Source organism: Rattus rattus, chromosome 8, assembly GCF_011064425.1.
Source record: "Rattus rattus isolate New Zealand chromosome 8, Rrattus_CSIRO_v1, whole genome shotgun sequence".
NCBI classification, from domain to species: Eukaryota; Metazoa; Chordata; class Mammalia; order Rodentia; family Muridae; genus Rattus; species Rattus rattus.
In genome coordinates, this window is record NC_046161.1 from 98,855,466 (window position 1) to 98,879,467 (window position 24,002).

Sequence of the window (24,002 nt, forward strand, 5' to 3'; positions counted from 1 at the left end):
TAGAGCTCACAGATATCCACCTGCCACAACTGACCCTGGTTCAACTCCTACGTTGTGTCCTGTGTGTGACACAGTCCATCTCTAGTCACTAGCCATAGTATCCAGACTCCAGCACGGTCAGCTGGAGACAGCTGTGCCCCACATGTAGCCTCCCAGTGCACTGGGTGTCATATGACACCAGTGGGTGTCATAGGAAGGGTCACAGCAGGTTGAGGACTCCCACCTTACCCGGCTGACCATTTTCTCACAGCGGTCAAGTTTTGTCTGTTTATTTTACTTCTTTCCTCCATGATTTTTGGACACAGCAGTACAAACACAAGCTGTGTGGCTGGGAGACTGCTGCACCCCACCTTTATCCAGATATGTGACCCACGCTCCCCTGGGCTGACAGCAAGAAAGGGAGAAGCAAAAATGTCACATTTCTACCCCTGAGTGCCCTGAAATGTCCCCCAACCCAGTCAGCTGTGAGAGTCCAACAGGTCCCCAGCTGAGGTCCAACTCCAGGCTCTCCAACAGCTGGCCAGTGCTCACGGTTGGATCCTCTTGCGGTATAAGTAGGCATTGCTCACTTGGTTCATGATTACCAAACTGGTGAGGATGGGGCACAACACAGCCAGGTACCAGGCACCACCAGTGACATTGGCGGTGAACCAGAGTGAGCACATGCCCAGTAGGAGGCTGGTACTACCCAGCAGGTAGCCCACCAACCCAGAAGTGGCATGGTAGAGTTTCAGTTTTGCCAGGGGCCACCGGGGCAGCAACTTTGGGTAGAGCAGCCCCACACCCCCTGAACACTGCAGACCTGCCCACAGCACAGCTAACAGCCCTGCCTGCCCATGTCGAGTGGCCAGGTGTGCTTTGCCAAGCTGCTCTTTGTGGAGGATGACGAGACCTAGACCCAGCAGAGCACAGAGTAGAGCTAGCAGCTGTAGCACCCAGTGGCAGCGTGCTCGGACCTTCCTTGAGAGGGAACGCAGCAGTGAACTCTCAGGAGAGAACATCAGGAGTGCTTCAGTCATCAGGAAGGAGAACTGAGGAGACAGAGAAACTCCAGTGAACTCTGGGCACTTTAGATAACCTTCCACAATGGTGCAACCCCCTTCCACTGCCTTCCTCCAAGGACAAAAAGCTGCATTTGGTGGGACGGTAGAAGGCACTGTGTGGCACGAAGCAGCTGCCCTGAGCAGTTGGGGAGTGCTGCCTCTTCTAGACTTGTTCCTAGGTGCTTTTCTGAAATGTCACCTCTGCTACATTACCCAGCAAACAAGGTTTGAGACGTGGCAGTTATAAATGATTCACCAGCTTTGTTTCCCTCCCATGGGGCAGGATACAATTTCTTGGCATGAGGTGGCCACATGGGTGCACTGTTTCAGGGAAAATTAGATGCATCCCCATAAATTAAAGTTTTTAGGGACAGAGCAACCTCCAAATGCCATTTCCCAGCTTCCTAGCTGGAGGTAACAGAAGCCTCCATTTGTGCTTGGGTGAGTATCACCCATTTGTCCTGGGCCTTGAATACTGTTTTTCAAGCCTTGGATATATGTTAGAAGTAGTAGTGGGAACATGCAGCTCCTCTAAACTGGCAAAAAATGCCTTCAAGGAGGGTCATCACCCATGCCCACATCCTACCCCTAAAAGCTGCCCAGAGCCACTACTTACAGCCAGAGACATAAGAACAGGATGCCAGGAGAATAGACCTGGAATGAGAAGAGGACACCATGGAACTGAGGGGAAAGAACCAGCTTACCGCTGTCTATAGACTGGATCATCACATCACCTGAGGGTGTGTCAAAATGGGAGTCCCATCTCTTACCAACCCCCTATTGTCCCCCTGACACAGAAAGCATGCTCTGCCACTCCTCTGGAGGGGCTTCTTCCTCCAGCGTCTCCAGTCAGGAATGAAATGTCAAGTCAAAGGAAGAGAAGCCATGTACTCTAAAGCTTAGCCAGGCTGAGAGAGCCCCCACACTGATCTACTCTACCCAGGATGTGAAATACCTTCAACAAAGAATATTCCTCAGTCAGTCAAACTTGTTCCCAGGAATTAAGCCCATCATTCCCTACTGCCCCCTGTTCCCCAAAAGAAGTGGCTTTTTTCCCCTTACCATAAGTCGACTATGAATTCTACTTACTGGAGCCAGGTCTGGCAAGCACAGCCACGAAGATGGTAAACCCTAACGCCACAAGGTGGGCTGCAGCCCCGGAGGCAGTGCGCAGAGCTCGATAGATGTGCGACTCCGTCTCCACAGAAAGGGCCATGGTCAGCCCAGCCGATAGCTGTACAGCCTGAAAGCATCGTAGGCGTTGGCAAGAGTGCCCACTGTCCACGCCTCTCACTGGGGACAGTAATTCAGGACAGAAATGGCACCTTTTCCCGGAGAAGTTATGACAGGAGCAGAACAATGCCGGCACCAACAGTCCCAACTTAGCAGAGTCTACCTGTCAAACACCTGTATTTGAAGTGGTACTGATCGCACCTTCCAAGCGGGAGGAGGAAGACTACAAATCCCAGAATGCAGCACGTCATCGCTAGCCGGAACGGAAGGCGTGGAGCACTACGGGAATTGTATTTCCCAGCTGCTTTCCTACCTAAGCGTGAATCTCTTTGCACAGTGCCTCCCCATGTGCACCTGGCACGCTGTACCTTCACCGTAGAATTTTGCCTTCCTCACCTGCTTCTCAGGTTCGACGCAGTGACTTCCTCCAAAATAAACTGGACCCTCGGGCCCGCCAGCCGCGCCACCGCTCCGTTACGGAGGCGCTTCACTTCCGGGTGCGATGTCTACCCACCCAAGACTTCCTGGGACAAGCCCCCTCCCATCCCATACAGAGGCAGCCACGCCCCCTGAGTCGTCCTGCGCAGGCGCCGTTGAGTTGACGGCTCTTTTGGTTTGAGCTCTCAAACCTGTGTGACCTAGCCAGGCTTCTTTCTCTTTTTGACAGGTATTCTAAGGAGTGGAGGCGACCACCACACGAAAAGCAGGGGTTACAGACTTGGGTCCGGACAGCGCCATGGGCAGCAGCTGCCGCATCGAATGCATATTCTTCAGCGAGTTCCACCCCACGCTGGGACCCAAAATTACCTATCAGGTGCCTTGCACACTCCCGGGACTAGGCGGGGGTGGGGGTTGGGGGGCTGCTCTCTGGAGCTCAGCTGGCTGCCTGGAGGGGTTGTGGTGCATCCACACATGCCATTGCATTCACAGATAACTTTAATTGGAAAGGTGGGTTCGGTCCCCAGCTCCGAAAATAGAAAAAAAGAGAAAAAAAAAAATTGGAAAGGGTACATAGATGGTCTCTGGTTTCTAATGTGGGGGAGGAGTTTTGTCCCCAAAACTGAATCAGGCTATAGGTTTTGGGGAGGTGCTAGGTCTCATGAAGATTTAGATGACCCAAGAGAAACACTGGACTGAGACATGCTATCTAAAAGTCAAATGACTGTAGAAAGGACATTCCAGGTAGTGGGAATAGTAAACAAAAAAGCCAAGGAAACTTGCCAGAACATACCACCCAGTCTCGATGTCCACTGAGGGAACTCTCATCTCTGCCTTCTCCAGGTCCCTGAGGATTTCATCTCCCGAGAGCTGTTTGACACTGTCCAAGTATACATCATCACCAAGCCCGAGTTACAGAACAAGCTTATCACTGTGTGAGGCCTTAGTCGGGTGGGAGCAAATGGGTCCCAGGCTGGCTTGGGGGTGCAGGCTGACTCCATTCTACCCACCCAGCACGGCCATGGAGAAGAAGCTGATTGGCTGCCCCGTGTGCATCGAACACAAGAAGTACAGCCGCAATGCACTCCTCTTCAACCTGGGCTTCGTGTGTGATGCCCAGGCTAAGACTTGTGCCCTGGAACCCATTGTTAAGAAGCTGGCTGGCTACTTAACCACACTGGAGGTCTGCAGCAAGATGGGCACGGGTGGGGAAAGAGTTCCTGGGTTTCTAATCCCCAGCCTCCAGCATCTGGCTCAGAATGCTGCCAGTCCAGCCGAGCGCTTAAGGTGTACTCACTCACTATGCTGTCTGTGTTCTACCCAGCTCGAAAGTAGCTTTGTATCCACCGAGGAGAGCAAGCAGAAGCTAGTGCCCATCATGACTATCTTACTGGAAGAGCTAAATGCCTCTGGCCGGTGCACTCTACCCATCGGTATGGCCACGGGAGGGGGAGAAGATTCTTAAATAAGTGGGTGGGCAAGAAATAGTCACGGGTTGAAACAGTGGCATCTGAGGGTCCAGGGTATAATGGGGCCAGGATTGGAGGAGCATCCTGCAGAATTCTTCCTTCAGTTCTACTTCTTGGCTACAATCATCGCCCTCTTTGGACCTCGGTTCCTTGCCCCATAAAAGAGGAATAATGATCCTCCCAGGAGCCACCTCAGTTAATTTACGCTGGGAGATCTAGAGAGTAACCGAGGGTCCCTTGGGAAGGATGACACTGAGGATGTGCTGGGGTCCCCTGCAGATGAGTCCAACACCATCCACTTGAAGGTGATTGAGCAGCGGCCTGACCCTCCCCGCTAGCAGGAATATGACGTGCGGTCTTTACAAAGGACAAAGAGGACTTCTTCAGCTCCCAGTGGGACCTCACCACACAGCAGGTATGCCAGCCCTCTCTTAGGGATTACCACCTTGAGCTGTCCCCAACCTTAGCCTTGTGTCACCCTTGCTGCCCCTGCCTTGCTCTGTACAGATCCTCCCCTACATCGATGGATTTCGCCATGTCCAAAAGATCTCCGCTGAGGCAGACGTGGAGCTCAACCTGGTGCGCATTGCCATTCAGAACCTGCTGTGAGTGAAGATACAGTTACTGTCCATCACAGGGACACAGCCCGAGGAGAGCCAAAGGATGTTGGGTATGAGGGAGGGAAGCTGGGTGTCTGGAAGCTAAGCAGAGCTCTTTCCCCTTAGGTACTATGGTGTTGTGACACTGGTATCCATTCTCCAGGTAGGTGAGTCAAGGATGCCGTTAAGTAAAATGAGAGCCACATGGCTGGGCCCCATCCAGTCTCCAAAGCACGTTACTCAGGCCCTTATGCCCCTGCTGTGTTCTAGTACTCCAATGTGTATTGCCCAACGCCAAAAGTCCAGGACCTGGTGGATGACAAGTCCCTGCAGGAGGCATGTCTATCCTACGTCACCAAACAAGGTAATGGCAGTCCCTGGGGCAGACTAATCTGGAAAGGACATGATCACGTAGGACTAACCCTGGCACCCACAGGACACAAAAGAGCCAGTCTCCGAGATGTATTCCAGCTGTACTGCAGCCTGAGCCCTGGTACCACTGTGCGAGACCTCATCGGCCGCCACCCCCAGCAGTTACAACATGTTGATGAAAGGTCTGATGGGCATTCCCAGGCATGGCGGGTTGGACTGTCTTGGGTCTCTCTGGAAGAGCCTTAAGTCGAATAGGAAGTAGGGGATCCCCTGAGAGTAGAAGTATGAAGCCTGCCTGTCCAGGCAGAGGGTGAGTTTGGAGGCCTCTCTAGACCATAAACTCGCCAGAGGGTTAGCATGTCTGGAATATCAACATATCCCCCCACAATCCTTCAGGAAGCTGATCCAGTTTGGGCTTATGAAGAACCTCATCCGGAGACTACAGAAATATCCAGTCCGAGTGTCTCGGGAGGAACGAAGCCACCCTGCCCGGCTCTACACAGGCTGTCACAGCTATGATGAGATCTGCTGCAAGACAGGTAGAGGCAGGCAGGGCAGGTGGGGGGAGGGGAGGACTGACTGGCCATGCCAGGCCTGCTGACCTTGCTTTGCTCACACCCCCAGGCATGAGCTACCATGAGCTGGACGAGCGACTAGAAAATGACCCAAACATCATCATCTGCTGGAAGTGAGGCTGGCTGGCTGGCTGGCTGGAGCATATTACTGTGGTTACTTGCCCCTACTAAGCCCTCATTGGTCCATGGGAGCTAGACAAGTAGGCTAGTATATGTGGTTTGGAGGGGTGAGCCTCTGTTTTGTAAATAAAGTCATGTGTTTCATCCTGTGGAATATAAAGGCCAGTGAATGTGAAAGCTATGTCAACCGACTGGGTTGACTGGAGCGCCATCTAGTGGACAGAAATGTCAATAAACAGGCCAAGAGGCTTTGTTTTATTTTTATTTTTGTTTGTTTGTTTTGAGGGGGAAGGAGGTTAATTTTTTTTTTTTTGAGACGGGGTCTCACCATGTAACTCTGGCTTCCTGGGATTCACTATTTAGCCCAGGCTGGCCTCGCACTCAGAGAGCTGACTACCTCTGCCTCAGAGTGCTAAGATTAAAGGTAGGCACTGAACCCCCTAGCCACACCTAGATTTTTAATGGTTTGGTTTTTTGTTTTGGTGGTGAGTAGCCGATAGAGCTGAGACGGCTCTTTTTTTTTTTTTTTTTTTTTTTTGGTTCTTTTTTTTTTTTGGTTCTTTTTTTTTTAGCTGGGGACCAACCCAGGGCCTTGCGCTTCCTAGGCAAGCGCCTCTACCACTGAGCTAAATCCCCAACCCCGAGACGGGCTCTTATATAGACAGGCTGGCCTGGAACTTCCTGGTTTGAACTTCTGGTTCTCCTGCCTTGGTCTCCTGGGGATTAGGATTATAGGTTTCTGTTCCCACAGCCCACGTATGCAGTCCTGGGCATTGAGGACAAGGCTTTGTGCATGTGAGACAGGCAAGTACTCAGCTCTGGCCTGTAAACTGATTGCCAAGGAAGATCTGGGTGACTTAAGCTGAGCCCTGAAGGAATAAGACTATTCCAGAAGAAATAAGTCAAGGGCCAAACATGTTTGCCCATGCTTATAATACTAACACTAAGGAGACTGACACAAGAGATTTGCCCCAAGTTCAAGAACAGCTTGGACTACATAACGAATTAAAACCAAGTTGGGTGACACAGTCAGACCCTGTGTCCAGGGAAAGCCTACAAGGCTGGAACATGGGAAACAAGCACGGCGGTGGGCGCCTGAATCCCCAACACTTGGGAAGCTGACCAAGAAAAAGAAAAATGTAAACCAGCCCTGATTCTGAGCTCATGTTGGTCTTGGCTATGAGACCCTGTCTCAAAGAAAGAGGAAGGGGTGCTGGGGAGATGGCCCACACACAAACATTTTTAAAGTAAAAGAGGTGGGACAAAAATTGAAGCACGGGGGTAGGAGAGAGGGTGAGGGTAGGTTCTTGGGAGTAGCTGGCAAACCACTGTGACTGTGGTCAAGTATTTTGGGAGCCAGGAAGAATGTTAGATGTACATCATTAGGGCTCCTGGCCTGAGCACGGTAGTGCATGCCTTAATTTCAGCACTAAAGAGACAGAGACTGGTGGAGCTCTTTGACTTGAAGGCCAGTTTGGTATAAATAGGAAGTTCCCCGCCAGCCTGTATCATAAAGTAAAACAAAAAACAAACAAAAAAAAGACTCGGCTGCAGAAACGGCTAAGACAGTGCAGCTGCAGGAGTTGGTGAGGATCCGAGTTACTTCACAGCTGCGCAAGCCCCAGAGAGATGTGATGAGTGGGTCTCGCATGGGGGCTGTTTATTGGCGGTGAGGTGGGCGTGGCATCGGGACAAAACTACGCAGGCGCCAAGCTCCCTCGTTTCCATGGCGACGAGGACTCACACGCCTCAACGGCTTAGCAACTGTTCTGCTCAAGACTTTGGTCCTGCCGCTGGACTCTGTCGTCCTTAAATATTTCAGTTTTCCTTCTCCATTCCGACTGCTTCCTGAAGCCAAAGGAATCTTGGTCCCTGGCATGGGTGACCTGGAGCTGCTGTTGCCTGGGGAGGCTGAGGTGCTGGTGCGGGGCCTGCACAGCTTCCAGCTTCGGGAGATGGGATCTGAAGGGTGAGGCAGCTGCAACAGGTGGAGTCACCTGGTCGTTTAGTGGAGGAGTTTGGGACTGACATTGGAGAAGGGGTTGCCAGTGTGGAGGGGTCTCCAGGTGGGTAGGGAAAGCTCTCAGAGATAGAAGCGTACGGCCTGGGGACAGGATCATGGTAGGCTTTAGTAGGATCCAGCCCCACCCTCACTCCCGCTGCACATCTGGACACCCAATGCACATATGCATCTCTTCCGGGGCAGGTGGAGTAAGCAACATGAGAACCTGGAGAAGTTGAACATGCAAGCCATCCTCGATGCAACTGTCAGCCAGGCTGAGCCCATCCAGGAACTGTTGGTCACCCACGGGAAGGTAGATCCAGGCCCCAGGCAGGATTTCCGCCTTCCTACTGTACCTCTCGGGGGACACTGGGCCCCTGTTCTTCCTTCCGACCCCGGACACCTGTCATTCCTAAGTGGGAAAGAAAAATATGTTTGTTTCATTTTGAGGTAAGGTGTCGATCTGTTGCCCAGACGGCCATGAGCTTATTACCTTCCTGTTTCTGCCTCACAAGTGCTGGGGCTGCAGGTGTGCCTCGCTGTACCTGGCTACATTTCCTACTGTAGTGGATCCTAGACTCCAGGGGAGCACTCAAGTGCTGACATGAGCCCGAACTGACTGTAAGGCCAAAGAGCTCCTTACTAAGGAGGAAGCAGCTTTCCAAATGGGGAAGGTAGCCTTTCTGACACAAGAGGAGAAAGTAGAAGCAAGCCAGGAAGATGCCAGGCTGGAGGATGGGCCAAGGGCGATACTCACGCCCCTGCAAGAGAAAGACAGCGCTGGGTAGCAGGGGTCGGTCTAGGAGCAAGGCAGTAAAGGGTCTCAGTAAGAGTGAGGCCAAGGGGGTTGGGGATTTAGCTCAGTGGTAGTGCGCTTGCCTAGGAAGTGCAAGGCCCTGGGTTCGGTCCCCAGCTCCGGAAAAAAAAAAAACCAAAAAAAAAAAAAAAAAAGAGTGAGGCCAAGGGCTGGAGAGATGGCTCAGTGGTTAAGAGCACTGACTGAGGTCCTGAGTTCAATTCCCAGCAACCTACATGGTGGCTCACAACCATCTGTAATGAGATCTAATGCCTTTTCCTGGTGTGTCTGAAGATAGCTACAGTGTACTTATATATAATAAATAAATCTTTAAAAAAAAGAGTGAGGCCAAGGCACCCAAGCAGCTGACCAGGTGACAAAGACCAAAGTAAGTACAGGAAGAGGAGAGCATCCCTAAAAGGGGAGATGCCTGGATGGAGGTGGGGTAAGGAGCAGAAGGCGCAGTGAAGGTCATTCAGTGGAAACCCAAGAGAGCTGAGACTTAGCCTGGTCTAAAATCCAGACAGGAGAGCTGGGAAGGCAAGGCAAGTCCATTTAACCCCTGCCCCTCCCCTGCCCCTCACAGATCCCAACGCTGGTGGAGGAGCTGATTGCTGTGGAGATGTGGAAACAGAGGGTGTTCCCGGTGCTGTGCCGGCTGGAGGACTTCAAGCCCCAGAACACCTTCCCCATATACATGGTGGTGAGCTGGGCCCTCAGGAGTCCTGGGCCACGAAAGGTAGTTAACAGCCCCACCTCTCCCTCTCAGCCCAGCCCCGTTCTCTTCGACAGGTACATCATGAGGCCTCCATCATCAATCTCCTAGAGACAGTATTCTTCCACAAGGTGAGACATTCTCCCTGAAAGACTCTATTCTTTGTCTGTCGGGGAGGGCATCAAATCCCAGAATTATTCCCTCCCTTATCCCCCCCCCCCAGGAAGTGTGTGAATCAGCAGATGACACGGTCTTGGACCTAGTAGACTACTGCCACCGCAAGCTGATACTGCTAGTGGCTCGGAAAGGCGGTGGTGACCTGTCTGAGGAAGAACGGTTCCAGGACAGTACCCCTATGCAAGTAAGCTCAGGTTCCCCAGACTTAGCAAAACCTCGATGTGAGTTCCCTCTGGCCTCCTCGGGGAGGAGGGTGAATACTGTGTGCCTCTGCCCCCCACCCCCAGGAGCTGCAGAAGCAGGCAGAGATGATGGAGTTTGAGATCTCCCTGAAAGCCCTTTCCGTGCTTCGATACATCACAGATTGCGTGGATAGGTGGGCCACCCTCCAGGTCCTGGGCACACAATAAAGGGTTGTGCGTCCTGGCCCGTAGCCTCTCTAACCAACTGCCCTTCTCCCCTACCCCTAGCCTCTCCCTGAGCACACTGAACCGAATGCTTACCACACACAACTTGCCCTGCCTCCTGGTGGAACTGCTAGAGCACAGTCCCTGGATCCGGCGGGAAGGAGGTAAGGCTCTCTTCCCACTACTTGCCTAAGACTGTAAGTGGTTGCTTCCAGAACCTCCTTCAAGATCAATGGAAGTGTACAGCATACACACTAAGGATTCTGGGATGCCTCACCCTAAAGGGGACTAGATTTTGACTCTGAGGCAGGCAAGGCCTGTGAGTCATTTATTGAAAATCAACCTTGTTCTGACAAATCTGGTGGTCCAGGCAAAGACAACACACTCTCTTTTTTTTTTTTTTCCCGGTGCTGGGGACCGAACCCAGGGCCTTGCGCTTGCTAGGCAAGCGCTCTACCACTGAGCTAAATCCCCAACCCCAGGATGACACACTCTCAAAGAGAACACAACACCTCATTCTCCTCCCCAGGCAAGCTGCAGCATTTTGAGAGTGGCCGATGGCAGACAGTGGCCCCCTCAGAGCATCAAAAGCTGAACAAACTGGATGGGCAAGTATGGATCGCCTTGTACAATCTACTGCTCAGTCCTGAGGCCCGAACCCGTTACTGCCTTACAAACTTTGCCAAGGGACAGCTGCTTAAGGTGGAGAACTCAAAGACCCTACCCATCCCCACTGTGCCACGCCCTGCCCCGCCCCCATAGCATCCCTGTCTGTCCCCGCCCTCTTTCCACCACTTGGGCTTCAGAGGACAGGGGAGTTGGAAAGATGCAAACCCTCCCAAGTACTCTCAGCCCCAACTTCTGAATTCCTGTATTTGGGCCCTCTGGCTAGGAACAGTTTCCCAATGGCCTTCCCTGGATACCTTGCAGCTTCAGGCCTTCCTCACCGACACACTGCTTGACCAGCTGCCCAACCTTGCTGATCTGAAGAATTTCCTGGCCCACCTGGCCCTGGTTGAAACTCAACCCCCTAAGAAGGACCTAGTGTTAGAACAGGTGAGCCCCTAGAAATTGGGTGCTTGGGACCACGGTCCACTTTTCTGGTTCCTTCCTTCCTATATCCATTACACTCTTTTAGATCCCAGAAATCTGGGATCGGCTGGAGCGAGAGAACAAAGGCAAGTGGCAGGCTATCGCCAAGCACCAGCTTCAGCACGTATTCAGCCTCTCCGAGAAGGATCTTCGCCAACAAGCACAGAGGTAAAGTCCCGCTAAGCGGCTCAAGTCACGTGCACAGGACGAAGAAGGGAAGGTCACGAGAATTTCCGTGCTCCAACCTGCCAGGTCCATTCAGATCTTCTTGACTCCTCCCCCAGGTGGGCTGAAACCTACAGGCTGGACGTCTTAGAGGCTGTAGCTCCGGAGAGGCCCCGCTGTGCCTACTGCAGTGCCGAGGCCTCCAAGCGCTGCTCCAGATGCCAGAAAGTGTGGTATTGCTGCAGGTGAGAGGATCCTGGGACCTTAGTTTCCCCCTAAACTCCAACTCTGGGTCTTCCCACGAGCCCATTGTCATGCAACCCACCCCGCTGCAGGGAGTGTCAAGTCAAGCACTGGGAGAAGCACGGAAAGACGTGTGTTCTAGCAGCCCAGGGTGACAGAGCCAAGTGAAGGCCAGTAGCTGCTGAGGGCCGACAAAAGAGTGCACCCAGAATGTGACTCTGAGCTTCAGGGACTCTTGCCTGGCCCCTGTCAGACCTCAATTTCCCTGGTTGAGGAGCACAGCTGAGTCAAGAAGAGCTGCAAACCACTACACAGAAGCGAAGGCTCTTCACTTCCTGCCCCACCCAGCAAATACGTAGAGGACCAGGCCACAGCATCAGCAAACTAGCAGACAGGGTTGGGGGGTTGTGAGCAAGGGCCGGATGTGGAGACCCTCTTCCTTTCTCACAATAAAGCAGACTCATGAAACGCATCGGTGTGGCGCTTGATAGTCATCCTTGGGGGCGGGGGAGAAGGGGCGAAGGGGCGAAGACTGGAAGGAAAGACTGGGAAGGGGCTCTTTGAAAGGGCCCACCCCTGTGCCGTGCCCCGCCCACAAGTCCACACGGTCGGCTAGCCTGGGTTTCCAGCGCGTCCTCTTCGGCTCTTTCCCGCCGCCCTGCCTTGATCCTGGGGGCGGTGCCGAAGTCGCGGCCCGCCCTGCGGCCTCGCCCGCTCCGAACTCACTAGCTGCTAGTCCGCTACAGCACCGGCCTGACCGGGCCATGTCGGCGGAGCCAGAACTCATTGAACTACGAGAGTTGGCACCGTCCGGGCGCATCGGTCCAGGCCGTACCCGGCTGGAGCGTGCCAACGCTCTGCGCATCGCGCCGGGCACAACACGCAATCCGTCACAGCAGCACGTCCCGGGTCGTGGCCACCGCTTCCAGCCTGCAGGGCCCACCACGCACACGTGGTGCGACCTCTGTGGAGACTTCATCTGGGGCGTCGTGCGCAAAGGCCTACAGTGCGCGCGTGAGTAGTGGCCCCACACAACCAGCGACTACGGAACGGGAGGTCAAAGGCAGCACCATAGTTGCGGGTCAAGCCGCAGCAGAGGGCTGGTCAGCAGTGATGATCCTGCAGACCAGATCCCTTTACCTTGCCCCATCAGGAAGAGTGCTTGAGAAAATGATTTATCACTTGTCACACTCTGTGCGTGCATAGTTGGGCAGAGTTAGTTGTCTGTGAATAAGGTGCTGCTTTCAAGTTTGTCTTTAAAGAGCTTGGGCCCTTCTTGAAAAGCCTTTGTGCCTACTGTGCTCTAAGCCTACATTCCGAGGTCCGCCTCTTCCCAACGATTGGCTCACTGGGTTCCCCTCTAGATTCCTGGGTGACTTCTCCCACATATAACAGGAGGCCAGAAAAAAGTCAGAACCTTGGTTAGGCTCCTTGTAAGTAAGAATTCTACTGAAACTTCACTCAAGGTTGTTTTGAGTCAAGAATGTAGAGGCTAAAACATGGAGTACAGCCATACACGCAGTGAGTGGTCCTTCTGACCTAAGAACTACCAGCAAAGAGAGTCACCCAGGACAATTTATACCCTCCAGTCTCCTCACGCCTACTTCTCTCAGACTTGTTGAGTCCATTGTTAAGAGTGAACCTCAGGCATTCTGGGTTTTTGTTTGCTTTGGTTTGGTTGGTTGGTTTTGTTGTTGTGGTTGTTGTTTTTTGGTTTTTGTTTTTTGTTTTTTGTTTTTTGATGGTTAATGTATCATGTTTATAGATCAGTGAAATACAAAGTATCGGGTATGCTGTCCCCTTCTCCAAAATGTTCTCAGTTCTTGTCACAAACCTGTAAGCAACTGAGCAGTTTCTGTCTGTATCTGTTTATCTTCTTTTGCGTGTGCTGGGTAACTCTTAGCTTTTACCAGCCAGAATGCAGCAAGCTTTCTGTTGTTTAGCTTCAAGTATGTCTTTCCTAAAAGCAGCGCGTTTTTGCTGTAGAAGTTCGGATCCACTTCTTCTGTCCTGTGAAAGTATCTCAAGGCCTTGTGAGAGGAGTGCGTGTGCGTGTGCAGTGTCTGTGTGTGTGTGTATGTGTGTGTGTGCATGTGCAGAGTGTGTGTGTGTGTGTGTGTGTGTGCTGGTTGGTTTTTGTTTTGTTTTTTTTTTTTTTTTTTTGGTTCTTTTTTTTTCGAGCTGGGGACCGAACCCAGGGCCTTGCACTTCCTAGGCAAGCGCCTACCACTGAGCTAAATCCCCAACCCCGGCTGGTTGGTTTTTAAGACAGGATTTCACTATGCAGCCCTGGCTTGCCTAGAACTCTCTATGCAGACTAGGCTGTGACAAGCGACCCACCTGCCCCTGCCTCCCAAGTTCTGATGTGTAGTTTTGAGTTTAGAATCAGTGCTGTAGGCCACGTAGGAACTTAAGGATGGTTCTATAGGCCTGTGCATGCCTCTAGACCTTCTTATTCACTACACGAGTATGTCACAAACTCAGCTAGGACAGCAGTCTGTGACAATGCCACATGGAAGAGCTGCGGCATTTCAACATTCACACAGAGACAAGCTCTAGAGTTCTTGTCTAAGAAAGAAGACAGTTTGGGAAATAAGGAAGAAATCAAAGGTAAATGTGGGGTTTAGTTTCAAGCTGGGCTTATAGTGATAACTTGTTGAGATAGGAACCTTGGGGTGGAGTGAAATGGGGAAAAAAATGAATTTTTGGCCACGTTCATCTGAAATCTTTATTAGGCATTAAAGTGTAGGCACTGCATGTAGGATTTAGTCTGAAGAGGCAAATCAGTGCTGCCTTGGATCTGGATCAGGTGAGTGTAGACAGAGCTGGGACAGAAACCTGGACATCAACTATTAAACCTGGACGTTTGACAGAACTAAGGAAAGGGCTGCTGACAAGGAGCAGCAGAAACGACAACACCTGGCCAGTGGGTGCTACCCCTGGGAATCAAGGGGAGCGAGCAGAAACTGTGACAGATTTACCAATCCTGATAATGGGTAGAGAAGAGAAAACGTTAGACGTGTCCACTGGACACTGTGGCATGTACCAATAATCCTAGCACTGGAGCGGTTGGAGGCAGGAGGATCACCAAGTTCAAGGTTACCATTTGGGGCTAACTTGAACAAAATAATCTGTAAACAAGTGGAGACTAATAGTTTTTAGGTTTTTTTTGTTTGTTTGTTTTTTTTTCAGCTGAAGAAATAGGCCAAGTCAAGCAGAATCAAGTTTGAAAGTAGGTTTATTGGGGGCAGCAGGTCCACTGATTCCAAGGAAGGAGGCTAGGGAAGTTGCCAAGCAGACAGGGAGGAAGGGAGAGAACGAGAGAGGGAGGATGTGGATGCACGGAGAAAGAAATGCAGAGACAGAAAGACACACAAACAGAGAAAGTGGTTGGGGTGGGAGGCAGCACAAAATGTCTGGATTATATAGGGAAGAGCCTTTGGGGGAGGGGAAGCCCAGTCCCTGGGCTGAAAAGTTCAGGGTAAAGGGCAGGGTATGCCAGCTATGTCCTGCAACAGGTTTAGACTGAGGGATGCTAGAATTCGGAGGCCAGGTCTGCTTTGATACGTTACACAGGCACTTCTGCCACCTCTGCCATTTGTCTGAAACCCAACAAGGACAAAGGACAAATACAGGAAGTCGTAAATTAAATGCCTTTGTTTTCAAGTTAATGGCAAAGCTACGTAGTAGCTCTGCGGAAGGCAAGCACAAGTGTTTCGCATGCTTGGATCCCTAACCGCCTGAGGCCTTCCATTAAAGTGTCCAGAGGTGCCTAACCGAGGATCTGTGTAGCAGTGGGCGGTAACCCAGCTTGAGAAAAGGCCAGCCAAGTCCAAAAATCTGTCGGGCAGAGGCTCCCTCAGTCAGTGGGTCACTTCGCCCAGCTTCCCCGCCTCACGGCCAGTCCTTTCTGCAGACTGTAAGTTCACCTGCCATTACCGATGTCGTGCGCTCGTCTGCCTGGACTGCTGCGGGCCCCGAGACCTGGGCTGGGACCCTGCACTGGAGCGGGACACGAACGTGGTGAGCGCGGGGTTGGGGGAGGGCGGGCCGGGAGGAAAGCCGGGGCTCAGAGGAGGTGTTTCGGGGTTAATCTCGACGCCGTGCACATTGAACATCCCAATTATCGATTTCTCGGCATCACAGACGCTAGTTTTGCTTGCGGGTTTGCCAGGTGCGGACTCCACGCCAAATCTACAGCCCACAAACTACGGACCGCAAAGACGCGCCCTGGCAGGGTGCTCACGCGCCTCTCACACCCCGCTTCCGGCCCTGAGGCAACATCGGTGCACATGCGCACACGCCCCGGCCCTCTGGGAGGCGGGGCCTGAGGGGCGGAGCCAGGTTGAGATGCCTCTGAGATGAGGTCATTCCTCCAGCTGTAGCGTTGTGTCCCCGCCCCTCAACGCCCCCACCCACCCTCCTTGACACTAGAGCTGGAGTCGGGCTGCCTACGTTTCAGTCCTAACGGTTGCGGCGCGGCGCTGGCCTCGGCGCAAGCGCGTACTGACACGCTCACACGCACGCACGCGCCCGAGGCGGTGGTTGGAAGCTCTCCACGCAGTGGACTAGGGATCGGGCGGGCAAGGCGATGGGCGAGGCTGAAACACCTTCCTTCGAAATGACCTGGAGCAGCACGACAAGTAGTGGCTACTGCAGCCAGGAGGACTCGGACTCAGAGCTCGAGCAGTACTTCACGGCGCGTACCTCGCTGGTCCGCAGGCCGCGCCGGGACCAGGTGGGAGCCCGGGAATGCCGCCGGCGGGTGAGGGGCGGTCGCTGGAACCCCGCCCCTCCCCGGTAAGTTGCGGCCTGGAGAGTTAGTTGGTGGGCAGCCTCCCCGCCTCTCATCGCGAGCCTCTCGGCTGGTCCAGACAAAAACGGGGAAACGTATGTAGGGGTCTCTGTTCCGGGTAGAAACCGAGTTCCAGCGCGATGGTACTGAGTACCCAGGCTACCCTGCCCTTGCATTCTCAGACCGGTTGAGCCAGGGGAAGCAACTCTGAAGCTTGAAGGGTGGACCACAGGCGGGCGTTATTCACCCATGACTAAAGCCAGCCTCACAATCCAAACCGGCGTCTTGATTTCGCATTTGGGCGCTCCCACTCCTTCCCTGGGGGAAATAAGGAAGTGGAGGAGGAGTCCACCGGGAAGTGAGAAGTTAGTTTGGGAGGGGACTTTGTCCGTGTCTTATGCGGTCATAGATCAGCCAGCAAAGTCCCCCAGCCGTTACCGGACCAACTCTTTGACACCAGCAGCTGGAATGTAGACAGATTCCCTATCTTTCTTCCCTCCAGGGCGCAGTGGGGTTTGGGGAACATAGGTAGAGGGACCTATGTTTTGTTTTGGACTTTAATCATCAGGATCATTTTACCCATAGGGAGCAAGAAAACTGTAAAATGCCCGAAAGTGTGGTACCAGGGCAGCTGAACCTCTTTAAAAAATCTAGATGTGCCCAAATTATCAGACTTTTCTGGGAATATTGTGGTTGTGGCCACCAAGCTCGAATAACTTAACTTGTTCTGGAGCCAGAATCCCTCAGAACACCACAGAGGCCTTCGAATCAGAAAAGTGAGAGGGAAGGTTAGAAAACTTGAGCAACTTAGTTGAGCAAGAACTCCTAGAACTAGAACTCCTTATTTGAGCCAAGAAAATGGAATTGTCTGTGATGCTGTAGGTAAGATTTGATACAAATTTCTTATAGGTGGGCTGCTACCGCCAAAACCTTAGTCCAGACTTTAGATTCACTGTGGGGCTCTGAGATTGTCTCCGTATCACTCAGCCTGAGTCATCTTTTATTATAGAGAGGTGGGGAAAAAAAATACAGGATATTGGCATGTAAAGAAAAGAATTGTTTAAAATCAGCTGAAGTTTGTAGCTAACTCAATTGCGCTTAGCTAGCATGTGTGATGGCCTCGTTTCCAACCATTAAGGAACTAAAAGAAGAAGAGAAAGAAAGAAAAAGGAAGCTGAGAAATCCCAAAGAGTAAATAAGGCATGAGGGCTGGGAATGTGGTTCAGCACTTGTGAGGCTGCAGGTTCAATCCCCAGCCTGGACCTCATGGGAATTCTCCTGGGACAAGGCACTGCCTAGTGGTGATCCCAGCCATGTTTATTCCAATTGTGTTCCAGCTAGGGCCTTTCTGAAACCAACCGGAAGGAAGACTGCACCAGTGAGGTCAAGTGAGTTTGGTAGAGGAAAATCAATTCAGAGTCCTGACTGCCCTGAGCAGTGCTCCACCCTCTAGCAAAATCCAGTCCCTGAAGAATTTTGTCTCTGGGTTAAGTCAGACAGCAAGGAGAAGAGCAGAAGCCTACCTGCTTGCTACTGGTAGGACAGGCTCTGCCAGGAAATCGTCTATTACCTCTGGCAGATTGGAACCTAGCTTGAGTCAGGGGGTAAATGGTATGTCCCAGTGATTTCTTCACTGTCTGAAATACGGCTGGCCTCAAGAACCCCTCTAAGGCATGTTACATTAAAGAGATCGCCTTTCCTGTCTAGTGGTAGTTAGGCTGCTGATGTGCGTAAGCTCCTTGCTTCCCCCCCTGCAGTGGGTCATAGTCTGTGCTGGTACAGAATGGGAGAGTGAACGCCCTCTCCAGAACAAACTGACCCAACTCGTGTTCTGGGATTGGCTATGCAGTGGAGATAATTGTGTGTGTGTGTGTGTGTGTGTGTGTGTGTGTGTGTGTGTGTGTGTGTGTGTGTGTTGGGGGATTTGGGGTTTACCAGGGATGGAAGGACCTTGTACTAGGCAAGTACTCTCATCCTTGTGCTGTACTTTATCCCCAAAAAACATCCTTAAACAAGATTTTCCCTGATAGTCCTTCATGCTTTCATGTTTTCCTGGCCGCTTGCTATGTGCCTTCATTTGTCTGTTTCTGTAATGTTGTTAGGGGTCACAGCCAGGCTGAGGTGGCCCCAGACAGCAGGCAGCCAAATGATTCTACCTTTCTTTGCTGTCTCCATCTATAGCGTGTAAAACCAGGAGCCGTGATGGCTTCAGGATGGATGGGTTTGGTACAGGATCAAAATCAAGTTCCAAGCCAGACCCCCCCAAAAAAAAAAAAAAAAAAAAAAAAGAAAAGAAAAAAAAGCCTTGGGCTTTTCCAGGGCTTTGAGTCCATGCTGGCCTGTCTTCTAGGATGAGGCTGTGGAGCGGGAGACACCTGATCTTTCCCAAGCTGAGACTGAGCAGAAAATCAAGGATTACAATGGCCAGATCAACAGCAACCTCTTCATGAGCCTGGTGAGTTGTCTGCTTAGGAGTGTGGGGGAACAGGAGCCCAGCCTTGCGCCAGAGGTCCAGAGAGTCCGAGCCACGAATTCGTGGGTGGACCCGAGCAGCGGTCTATGCATACCTGTCTTTGCCCTGCCCCAGGAGGACTCAGCCTACCTCAGCCATCTCCAGTAGAACTTCCTGACGTGGCGTGGTTCTTTCTCTCTTTCTAGAATAAGGATGGCTCCTACACCGGCTTCATCAAGGTTCAGCTGAAACTGGTACGCCCTGTTTCAGTGCCTTCCAGCAAGAAACCGCCTTCCTTGCAGGATGCCCGGAGGGGCACGGGGCGGAGCTCAGCTGTGAAGCGCCGCACCTCTTTTTACTTGCCTAAGGATGCTGTTAAGCATCTGCACGTTCTGTCACGAACACGCGCGCGTGAGGTCATCGAGGCCCTGCTTCGAAAATTCATGGTAGTAGATGATCCTCGCAAGTTTGCACTCTTTGAACGAACTGAACGCCATGGCCAAAGTAGGTTTCCAGTCTTAAGTCTCCCTATGTAAGGGGGTATATACCACATATCTGTGCACTAAGGGGCCGAGGCATCAGGTTCTGTCTCTAACTGTTTATTCCCTCCTCCCCCCCCACCCTCCGTCTGACCTCTAGTATACTTCCGGAAACTGTCAGATGAGGAGCAGCCCTTGAAGCTACGGCTTCTTGCAGGGCCCAGTGAAAAAGCCCTGAGCTTTGTCCTGAAGGAGAATGACTCTGGGGAGGTGAATGTGAGTACATAGCTTTTCTTACTCTTTTTTATCACTAGACAAAGCTAGTGGGGCATAGCTATGGTGGGAATTTCAGGAGAAACTGGCCTAGAGGCCAAACCCTGCACAGCTTCTCCAAGACTATGCAGGTCCTCAAGTGGAAGTCTAGAGCCCAAGCAAGGTCTAGAGCCCATCCCAAGAAACTAGAAGAAGCTGAGTCTAGTGAGTGGTTCATGTTCTAATCACTGTACTTGGGAGGCTGAGACTGGAGGATTGCTGTGAGTTTGGGATCAGTCTGAGCTACAAAAAAACAAAACAAAACAAAAAACAAAAACTAAACAACAATAACAACAAAAAACACACAAGCTAGGAAGAATTGCCTTAGGACTTTGTTGTTTCCTGATGTTGAAAAACTACTCCAGGGGTTGGGGATTTAGCTCAGTGGTAGAGCGCTTGCCTAGCAAGCACAAGGCCCTGGGTTCAGTCCTCAGCTCCAAAAAAAAAAAAAAAAAAAAAAAGAAAAAAAAAAACTACTCCAAAGATTGAGGACTTGACCAACTCATGCTGAGCCAAGACAAGTTGAGAGCTACGTGTTATGTGGGCTCAGAGACGGTGCCACAGTTAGGAGTGCTTGCTGCTTTTCCCAAGGACCATGTCCAGCAGCTCCCAAAGGATTTGACTTCCTCTGCTGGCCTCAGAGGGTACCTGTACTTATGTGCATGTAACCCCACTCTAACACACACACACACACACACACACACACACACACACACACACACACACACATACACACACACACACACCCCCCTCTAGAATAGTAGGGCAAGAACGATGACTCAGTGGTTAAAAGCACTCGTCGTTCATGCAGAGGACCTGGATTTGGTTCTTAGCACCCATGTAGAAGCTTACAACTGTCCATAATTCCAGACCATGCACACAGTGCACATATCTGCCTGCAGACAAAACACTTATCCACATAAAACAGTTTTTAAAAAAGACTTTGTGTATGATTCTTTTGCCTGTATGTATATATTTGTATATAGGTGTACACATGCCCAGAGAAGTCAGAAAAAGGTGTTGGCTCCCCTGGAACAGAGTTACAGATGATTGGAACCCACCATGTTGGTGCTGGAAATTGAACTCTGGTTCTCTGCAAGAGCAACCAATGTTCTTAACCATTGAACTGTCTCTCGAGCCCCTAAAACAAATGAACAAAGTTTCACAGGTGTAACCTGGAAAACATAAAGGCCTCTTTGAAGCATTGGACAGACGTTTTAGCAGCACAGGCCTGTAATCTCATCTACTGGGGAAACTAAAGCAGAAGAATTGCCTAGAGTTCAAGACCAACAAACAAACAAGACATTCTTCCTAGCGAGGCCTAGTGACACACACTCTCCTTTAATCTCAACTACTTGGAATGCAGGAAGATCACTAGTTCAAAGCCTCCCTGGGCTACAGAGTGACTTAGGCCAGTCCAGGTTAACTGAATGAGATCCTGTCTCAAACATAAAAGGCTTGGGGCTATAGTTCAGTGGTCAGGTACTCAGCATGCTTATCCCTTGGTTCATGTCTTAGTTAGGTTTTCTGTTGCTCTGATAAAACACCAAGACCAGAAAGTAAGTTGGGGGATTTGTCTTACACTTCCATATCATAGTCCATCATTGAAGGAAGTCAGGGCAGGAACTCAAACACGACAGGAACCTGAAGGTAGGAGCTGAAGAGGAGGCCATGGTGTGTGCTGCTTACTGACTTGCTCAGCCTGCTTCCTTATAGAACCCATGGCCACCAGCCCAGGGGTGGTACCTCCCCTATCAGTCACTCAGAAAATGCCTTACAGCCAGATCTTATGGTCGCATTTTTTTTTCAACTAAGATTCCCAACTTTCAGATAACTTTAGCTCGTGTCAAGCTGACAGAAAACTAGACAGCACAGTGCAATTGCCAGTAATGCAAAAAATAAAAAATTTTTACCAAGGGGCTAGCTGTGGCGGTGGCGCAGTAGGGAGAATGGACGCTCAGCATCTACAAGGCTGGGCGGCAAAGATAAAGAAAATGTAGGGCGGGTGAGGGGGCTGTCTGGGAATGTAGCTGAATGGGAAAGAAATGTAAAAGGTAACTGCTAACATTTATGACACCCTAGGTGTGAGTCATAGCCCATTGTAATGAGAGAGAGACAGACAGACAGACAGACAGACAGACAGACAGAGGATATGTGAGAGAGTGCACCTGACAACAGATAGAGATATTTCTCTACAAGGCAACTGTTTTCTCTGCAGACTGCTCATGCGGATCCTAGCACAGACTCTTTAGTCAAGAGCCTAACATCTAGCCTAGCGTAGTGATAAGTACTTGTAATCCCAGCATTCAGGAAGCAGAACAGGAGAATCACAAGTTTGAGACTAACCTGGCTATGTAACAAGTTCAAGGCCAGCCTCTTATATGTGGAAAGACCATGACTCAAAAAACAACAAAAAAATAAGGGGCTTAAAGAGTTGGCTCAGGAGGGCTGGGGAGATGGGTCAGTGGTTAAGAGTACTGGCTGCTCTTCCGAAGGACATGGGCTCAATACCTGGGGTTCAGTTCACAGTTATCTGTAATTCCATTTCCAAGGGATCTGATACCCTCACATAGACATACATGCAGGCAGAACACCAATGTACATAAATTATAAAACCTTTAAACAACAACAAAAAGAGTTGGCTTAGTGGTTAAGAGTACATGTCGCTCTTTTTTTTTTTTTTTTTTCTTTTTTTTTTTTTTTTTTTTTTTTTTTTTTTTTTGGAGCTGGGGACCAAACCCAGGGCCTTGCCTTCCTAGGCAAGCGCTCTACCACTGAGCTAAATCCCCAACCCCACATGTCGCTCTTATAGAGGACCTGGATTTGATTCCCAGCACCCAGAGGGCGCTCACAACCATGCGTAACTCTTAACTCCAGGGGATCTGATACCTTCTTCTGACCTCTGTGTGGAAACATGCATACCTGTGATACATGACAAAACACATGAGATAATAAGTAACAAAATGAGGAGGGATGCGGAAGAAGGGACTGTCAGGAGGCCCCGTCCTGCTTACGGGGACCATGAGGGACCATGAGGGACCAGTCTCTGAGGAGGGTCTGCCTACTTAGCCATGCATTGCTGCAGCCCGTGAATCTCCTCTGCCCTTTCCAGTGGGACGCCTTCAGCATGCCTGAGCTGCACAATTTCTTGCGCATCCTGCAGCGTGAAGAAGAGGAACACCTTCGCCAGATCCTGCAGAAGTATTCTCGGTGTCGCCAGAAGATCCAGGAGGCCTTGCACGCCTGTCCTTTGGGGTGACCTTGTGTGGCCCTGGGTGACAGGAGGAGAACAGGCAGTGCGAAGAGCGTGCCGTGTGAGTGTGACAGGGCCCGTGGGGCCTGAGGAGTGCGTGTGCGTGGAGGTCCTCCTCTGATGACAGGGATGAGCCCAGAGAACAGTGAAGGCGCTGGCCCTCTACCAGTGGATATGGCGGGGCACGGCGGGCGTGGCTTTGGGTCCCTCTGTCCTTCTATACTGGGTCATACTCTGGGTAGCTGCTCCAGTCTTTCCTTGGGGTCGCCGCAGCTGTGAGAATCTTATGACCCTACAGACAGATCTAGGTTATGTTTTCAAGGGTGAGGGCCCTTACCTATGGAGAAACATTGTTTGGGTCGTGAATAAGTCTCAGGATAGCCCTGTCAGAGCCAAGGGGAGCTGCTGAGAATAATAGAAGCACTAAGGTCTAATCTGGGTTTCCCTCTTACCGTGCCTTCTGACTCACACACCCTGGGGTCAGGGGGGGCTGGCCAATACAACTGCGGTGGCTCAGTGCCTTCTCTACGGGAAAGGTTGCCGGACCAGACCCCCTCTTGTTTGCCAAAGCCAGAGTCTCCCTCAGATATTTTTGATGGAAGTGTATGAATGTATGTAATGTTTTGTGGCCTCAACTGAATGCCTCCTGTTGGGAAAGGGATGGGGGTGTGACAGTCATCATCAGGGTCTGATGCCTGAGATAATTGGCTGAATAAAGATGTAAGAATTTCTCTGGTTTTGGACTCCATAGATGTGGGCCCCAGTCAGGGCAATGCCTACTGAGAGTGACTGCCAACATGATTGACACATCCAGAGTGAATCCTTTCCAAGGTTGCAGTGGCCAATATGTTTAGGAAATGTATGCCTGGATTCAGATGTCTTTCAACCCTCGCTCTGGTCAAGGTGGAGACAAGACTAAGCTACAGTTACTGCACAGGGAAACCATTTTTCTCATAGGCCAACTCAGAGAAACCATAGCAATAACCCCTTCACCATATAACTACACTTTACATGCTACAAGGGTAGAGCTGGTACAATTCTTTTCCTGAAGTATGTTATCTGGTGGGTTTACAACACAATTTAGACCTCAAATATAGTTGTAAGAAATTGACCAGGGTTGGGGATTTAGCTCAGTGGTAGAGCGCTTGCCTAGGAAGCGCAAGGCCCTGGGTTCAGTCCCCAGCTCCGAAAAAAAGAACCAAAAAAAGAAATTGACCAAGATTTTTTTTTTCCTTTTATTTTTTTCGGAGCTGGGGACCGAACCC

At 51.1% G+C, this 24,002-nt stretch overlaps 4 protein-coding genes across 9 annotated transcripts; 3 read left to right on the forward strand and 1 right to left on the reverse strand.

The window, feature by feature from the left end:
- Window positions 1–253: 253 nt before the first annotated feature.
- Window positions 254–2,812, reverse strand: LOC116907524 (cytochrome b561 domain-containing protein 2). 3 transcript variants are annotated; one of them, XM_032910534.1, is made up of 4 exons: window positions 2,673–2,812; window positions 2,133–2,286; window positions 1,660–1,697; window positions 254–1,031 (listed from the first exon to the last, which is right to left on the reverse strand). In XM_032910534.1, the coding sequence occupies exons 2-4, from the start codon at window positions 2,257–2,259 to the stop codon at window positions 528–530; spliced, it is 669 nt and encodes a 222-aa protein (XP_032766425.1). In that variant the 5' UTR covers window positions 2,260–2,286; window positions 2,673–2,812; the 3' UTR covers window positions 254–527. The 3 variants fall into 3 exon arrangements, with proteins under 3 accessions (XP_032766425.1, XP_032766427.1, XP_032766426.1); XM_032910536.1 differs by lacking the exon at window positions 2,673–2,812 and adding an exon at window positions 2,369–2,665; XM_032910535.1 differs by having other exon boundaries at window positions 2,133–2,812.
- A 57-nt stretch (window positions 2,813–2,869) lies between these two features.
- On the forward strand, window positions 2,870–6,113 carry Nprl2 (NPR2 like, GATOR1 complex subunit). The gene is given in 12 exon segments (XM_032910539.1): window positions 2,870–3,090; window positions 3,558–3,649; window positions 3,729–3,897; window positions 4,039–4,147; window positions 4,463–4,534; window positions 4,537–4,598; window positions 4,691–4,788; window positions 4,909–4,945; window positions 5,053–5,146; window positions 5,219–5,336; window positions 5,551–5,693; window positions 5,779–6,113. Coding segments are annotated over 12 exon segments (1,140 nt in total). The 5' UTR covers window positions 2,870–3,012; the 3' UTR covers window positions 5,847–6,113.
- A 384-nt stretch (window positions 6,114–6,497) lies between these two features.
- On the forward strand, window positions 6,498–11,918 carry Zmynd10 (zinc finger MYND-type containing 10). Of its 2 annotated transcripts, XM_032910537.1 has the most exons (12): window positions 6,498–7,818; window positions 8,056–8,164; window positions 9,234–9,350; window positions 9,440–9,493; window positions 9,586–9,723; window positions 9,827–9,915; window positions 10,010–10,110; window positions 10,476–10,648; window positions 10,877–11,002; window positions 11,085–11,206; window positions 11,323–11,448; window positions 11,539–11,918. In XM_032910537.1, the coding sequence occupies exons 1-12, from the start codon at window positions 7,727–7,729 to the stop codon at window positions 11,612–11,614; spliced, it is 1,323 nt and encodes a 440-aa protein (XP_032766428.1). In that variant the 5' UTR covers window positions 6,498–7,726; the 3' UTR covers window positions 11,615–11,918. The 2 variants fall into 2 exon arrangements, with proteins under 2 accessions (XP_032766428.1, XP_032766429.1); XM_032910538.1 differs by lacking the exons at window positions 6,498–7,818; window positions 8,056–8,164 and having other exon boundaries at window positions 9,311–9,350; window positions 9,590–9,723.
- A 269-nt stretch (window positions 11,919–12,187) lies between these two features.
- Window positions 12,188–23,474, forward strand: Rassf1 (Ras association domain family member 1). 3 transcript variants are annotated; one of them, XM_032910540.1, is made up of 6 exons: window positions 12,188–12,460; window positions 15,363–15,469; window positions 18,592–18,696; window positions 18,900–19,197; window positions 19,333–19,448; window positions 22,597–23,474. In XM_032910540.1, exons 1-6 carry the CDS (start codon window positions 12,211–12,213, stop codon window positions 22,741–22,743), a joined length of 1,023 nt encoding a protein of 340 aa, XP_032766431.1. In that variant the 5' UTR covers window positions 12,188–12,210; the 3' UTR covers window positions 22,744–23,474. The 3 variants fall into 3 exon arrangements, with proteins under 3 accessions (XP_032766431.1, XP_032766432.1, XP_032766433.1); XM_032910541.1 differs by lacking the exons at window positions 12,188–12,460; window positions 15,363–15,469 and adding an exon at window positions 15,898–16,184; XM_032910542.1 differs by lacking the exons at window positions 12,188–12,460; window positions 15,363–15,469 and adding an exon at window positions 16,178–16,246.
- The last annotated feature ends 528 nt before the right edge of the window (window positions 23,475–24,002 follow it).

Excerpts from the sequence above, each read along its gene's own strand:
- Rassf1 (XM_032910540.1), top strand. The coding sequence starts at position 12,211 with ATGTCGGCGGAGCCAGAACTCATTGAACTACGAGAGTTGGCACCGTCC. Across the intron at positions 19,198-19,332 it reads AACTGAACGCCATGGCCAAA|TATACTTCCGGAAACTGTCA; the intron begins GTAGGTTTCCAG and ends TCTGACCTCTAG. Across the intron at positions 19,449-22,596 it reads ATGACTCTGGGGAGGTGAAT|TGGGACGCCTTCAGCATGCC; the intron begins GTGAGTACATAG and ends TGCCCTTTCCAG.
- LOC116907524 (XM_032910534.1), bottom strand. The coding sequence starts at position 2,259 with ATGGCCCTTTCTGTGGAGACGGAGTCGCACATCTATCGAGCTCTGCGC. Across the intron at positions 1,698-2,132 it reads GCTTGCCAGACCTGGCTCCA|GTCTATTCTCCTGGCATCCT; the intron begins GTAAGTAGAATT and ends TTCTCATTCCAG. Across the intron at positions 1,032-1,659 it reads CTGTTCTTATGTCTCTGGCT|TTCTCCTTCCTGATGACTGA; the intron begins GTAAGTAGTGGC and ends CTGTCTCCTCAG.
- Zmynd10 (XM_032910537.1), top strand. The coding sequence starts at position 7,727 with ATGGGTGACCTGGAGCTGCTGTTGCCTGGGGAGGCTGAGGTGCTGGTG. Across the intron at positions 11,003-11,084 it reads AGGACCTAGTGTTAGAACAG|ATCCCAGAAATCTGGGATCG; the intron begins GTGAGCCCCTAG and ends ACACTCTTTTAG. Across the intron at positions 11,449-11,538 it reads AAAGTGTGGTATTGCTGCAG|GGAGTGTCAAGTCAAGCACT; the intron begins GTGAGAGGATCC and ends ACCCCGCTGCAG.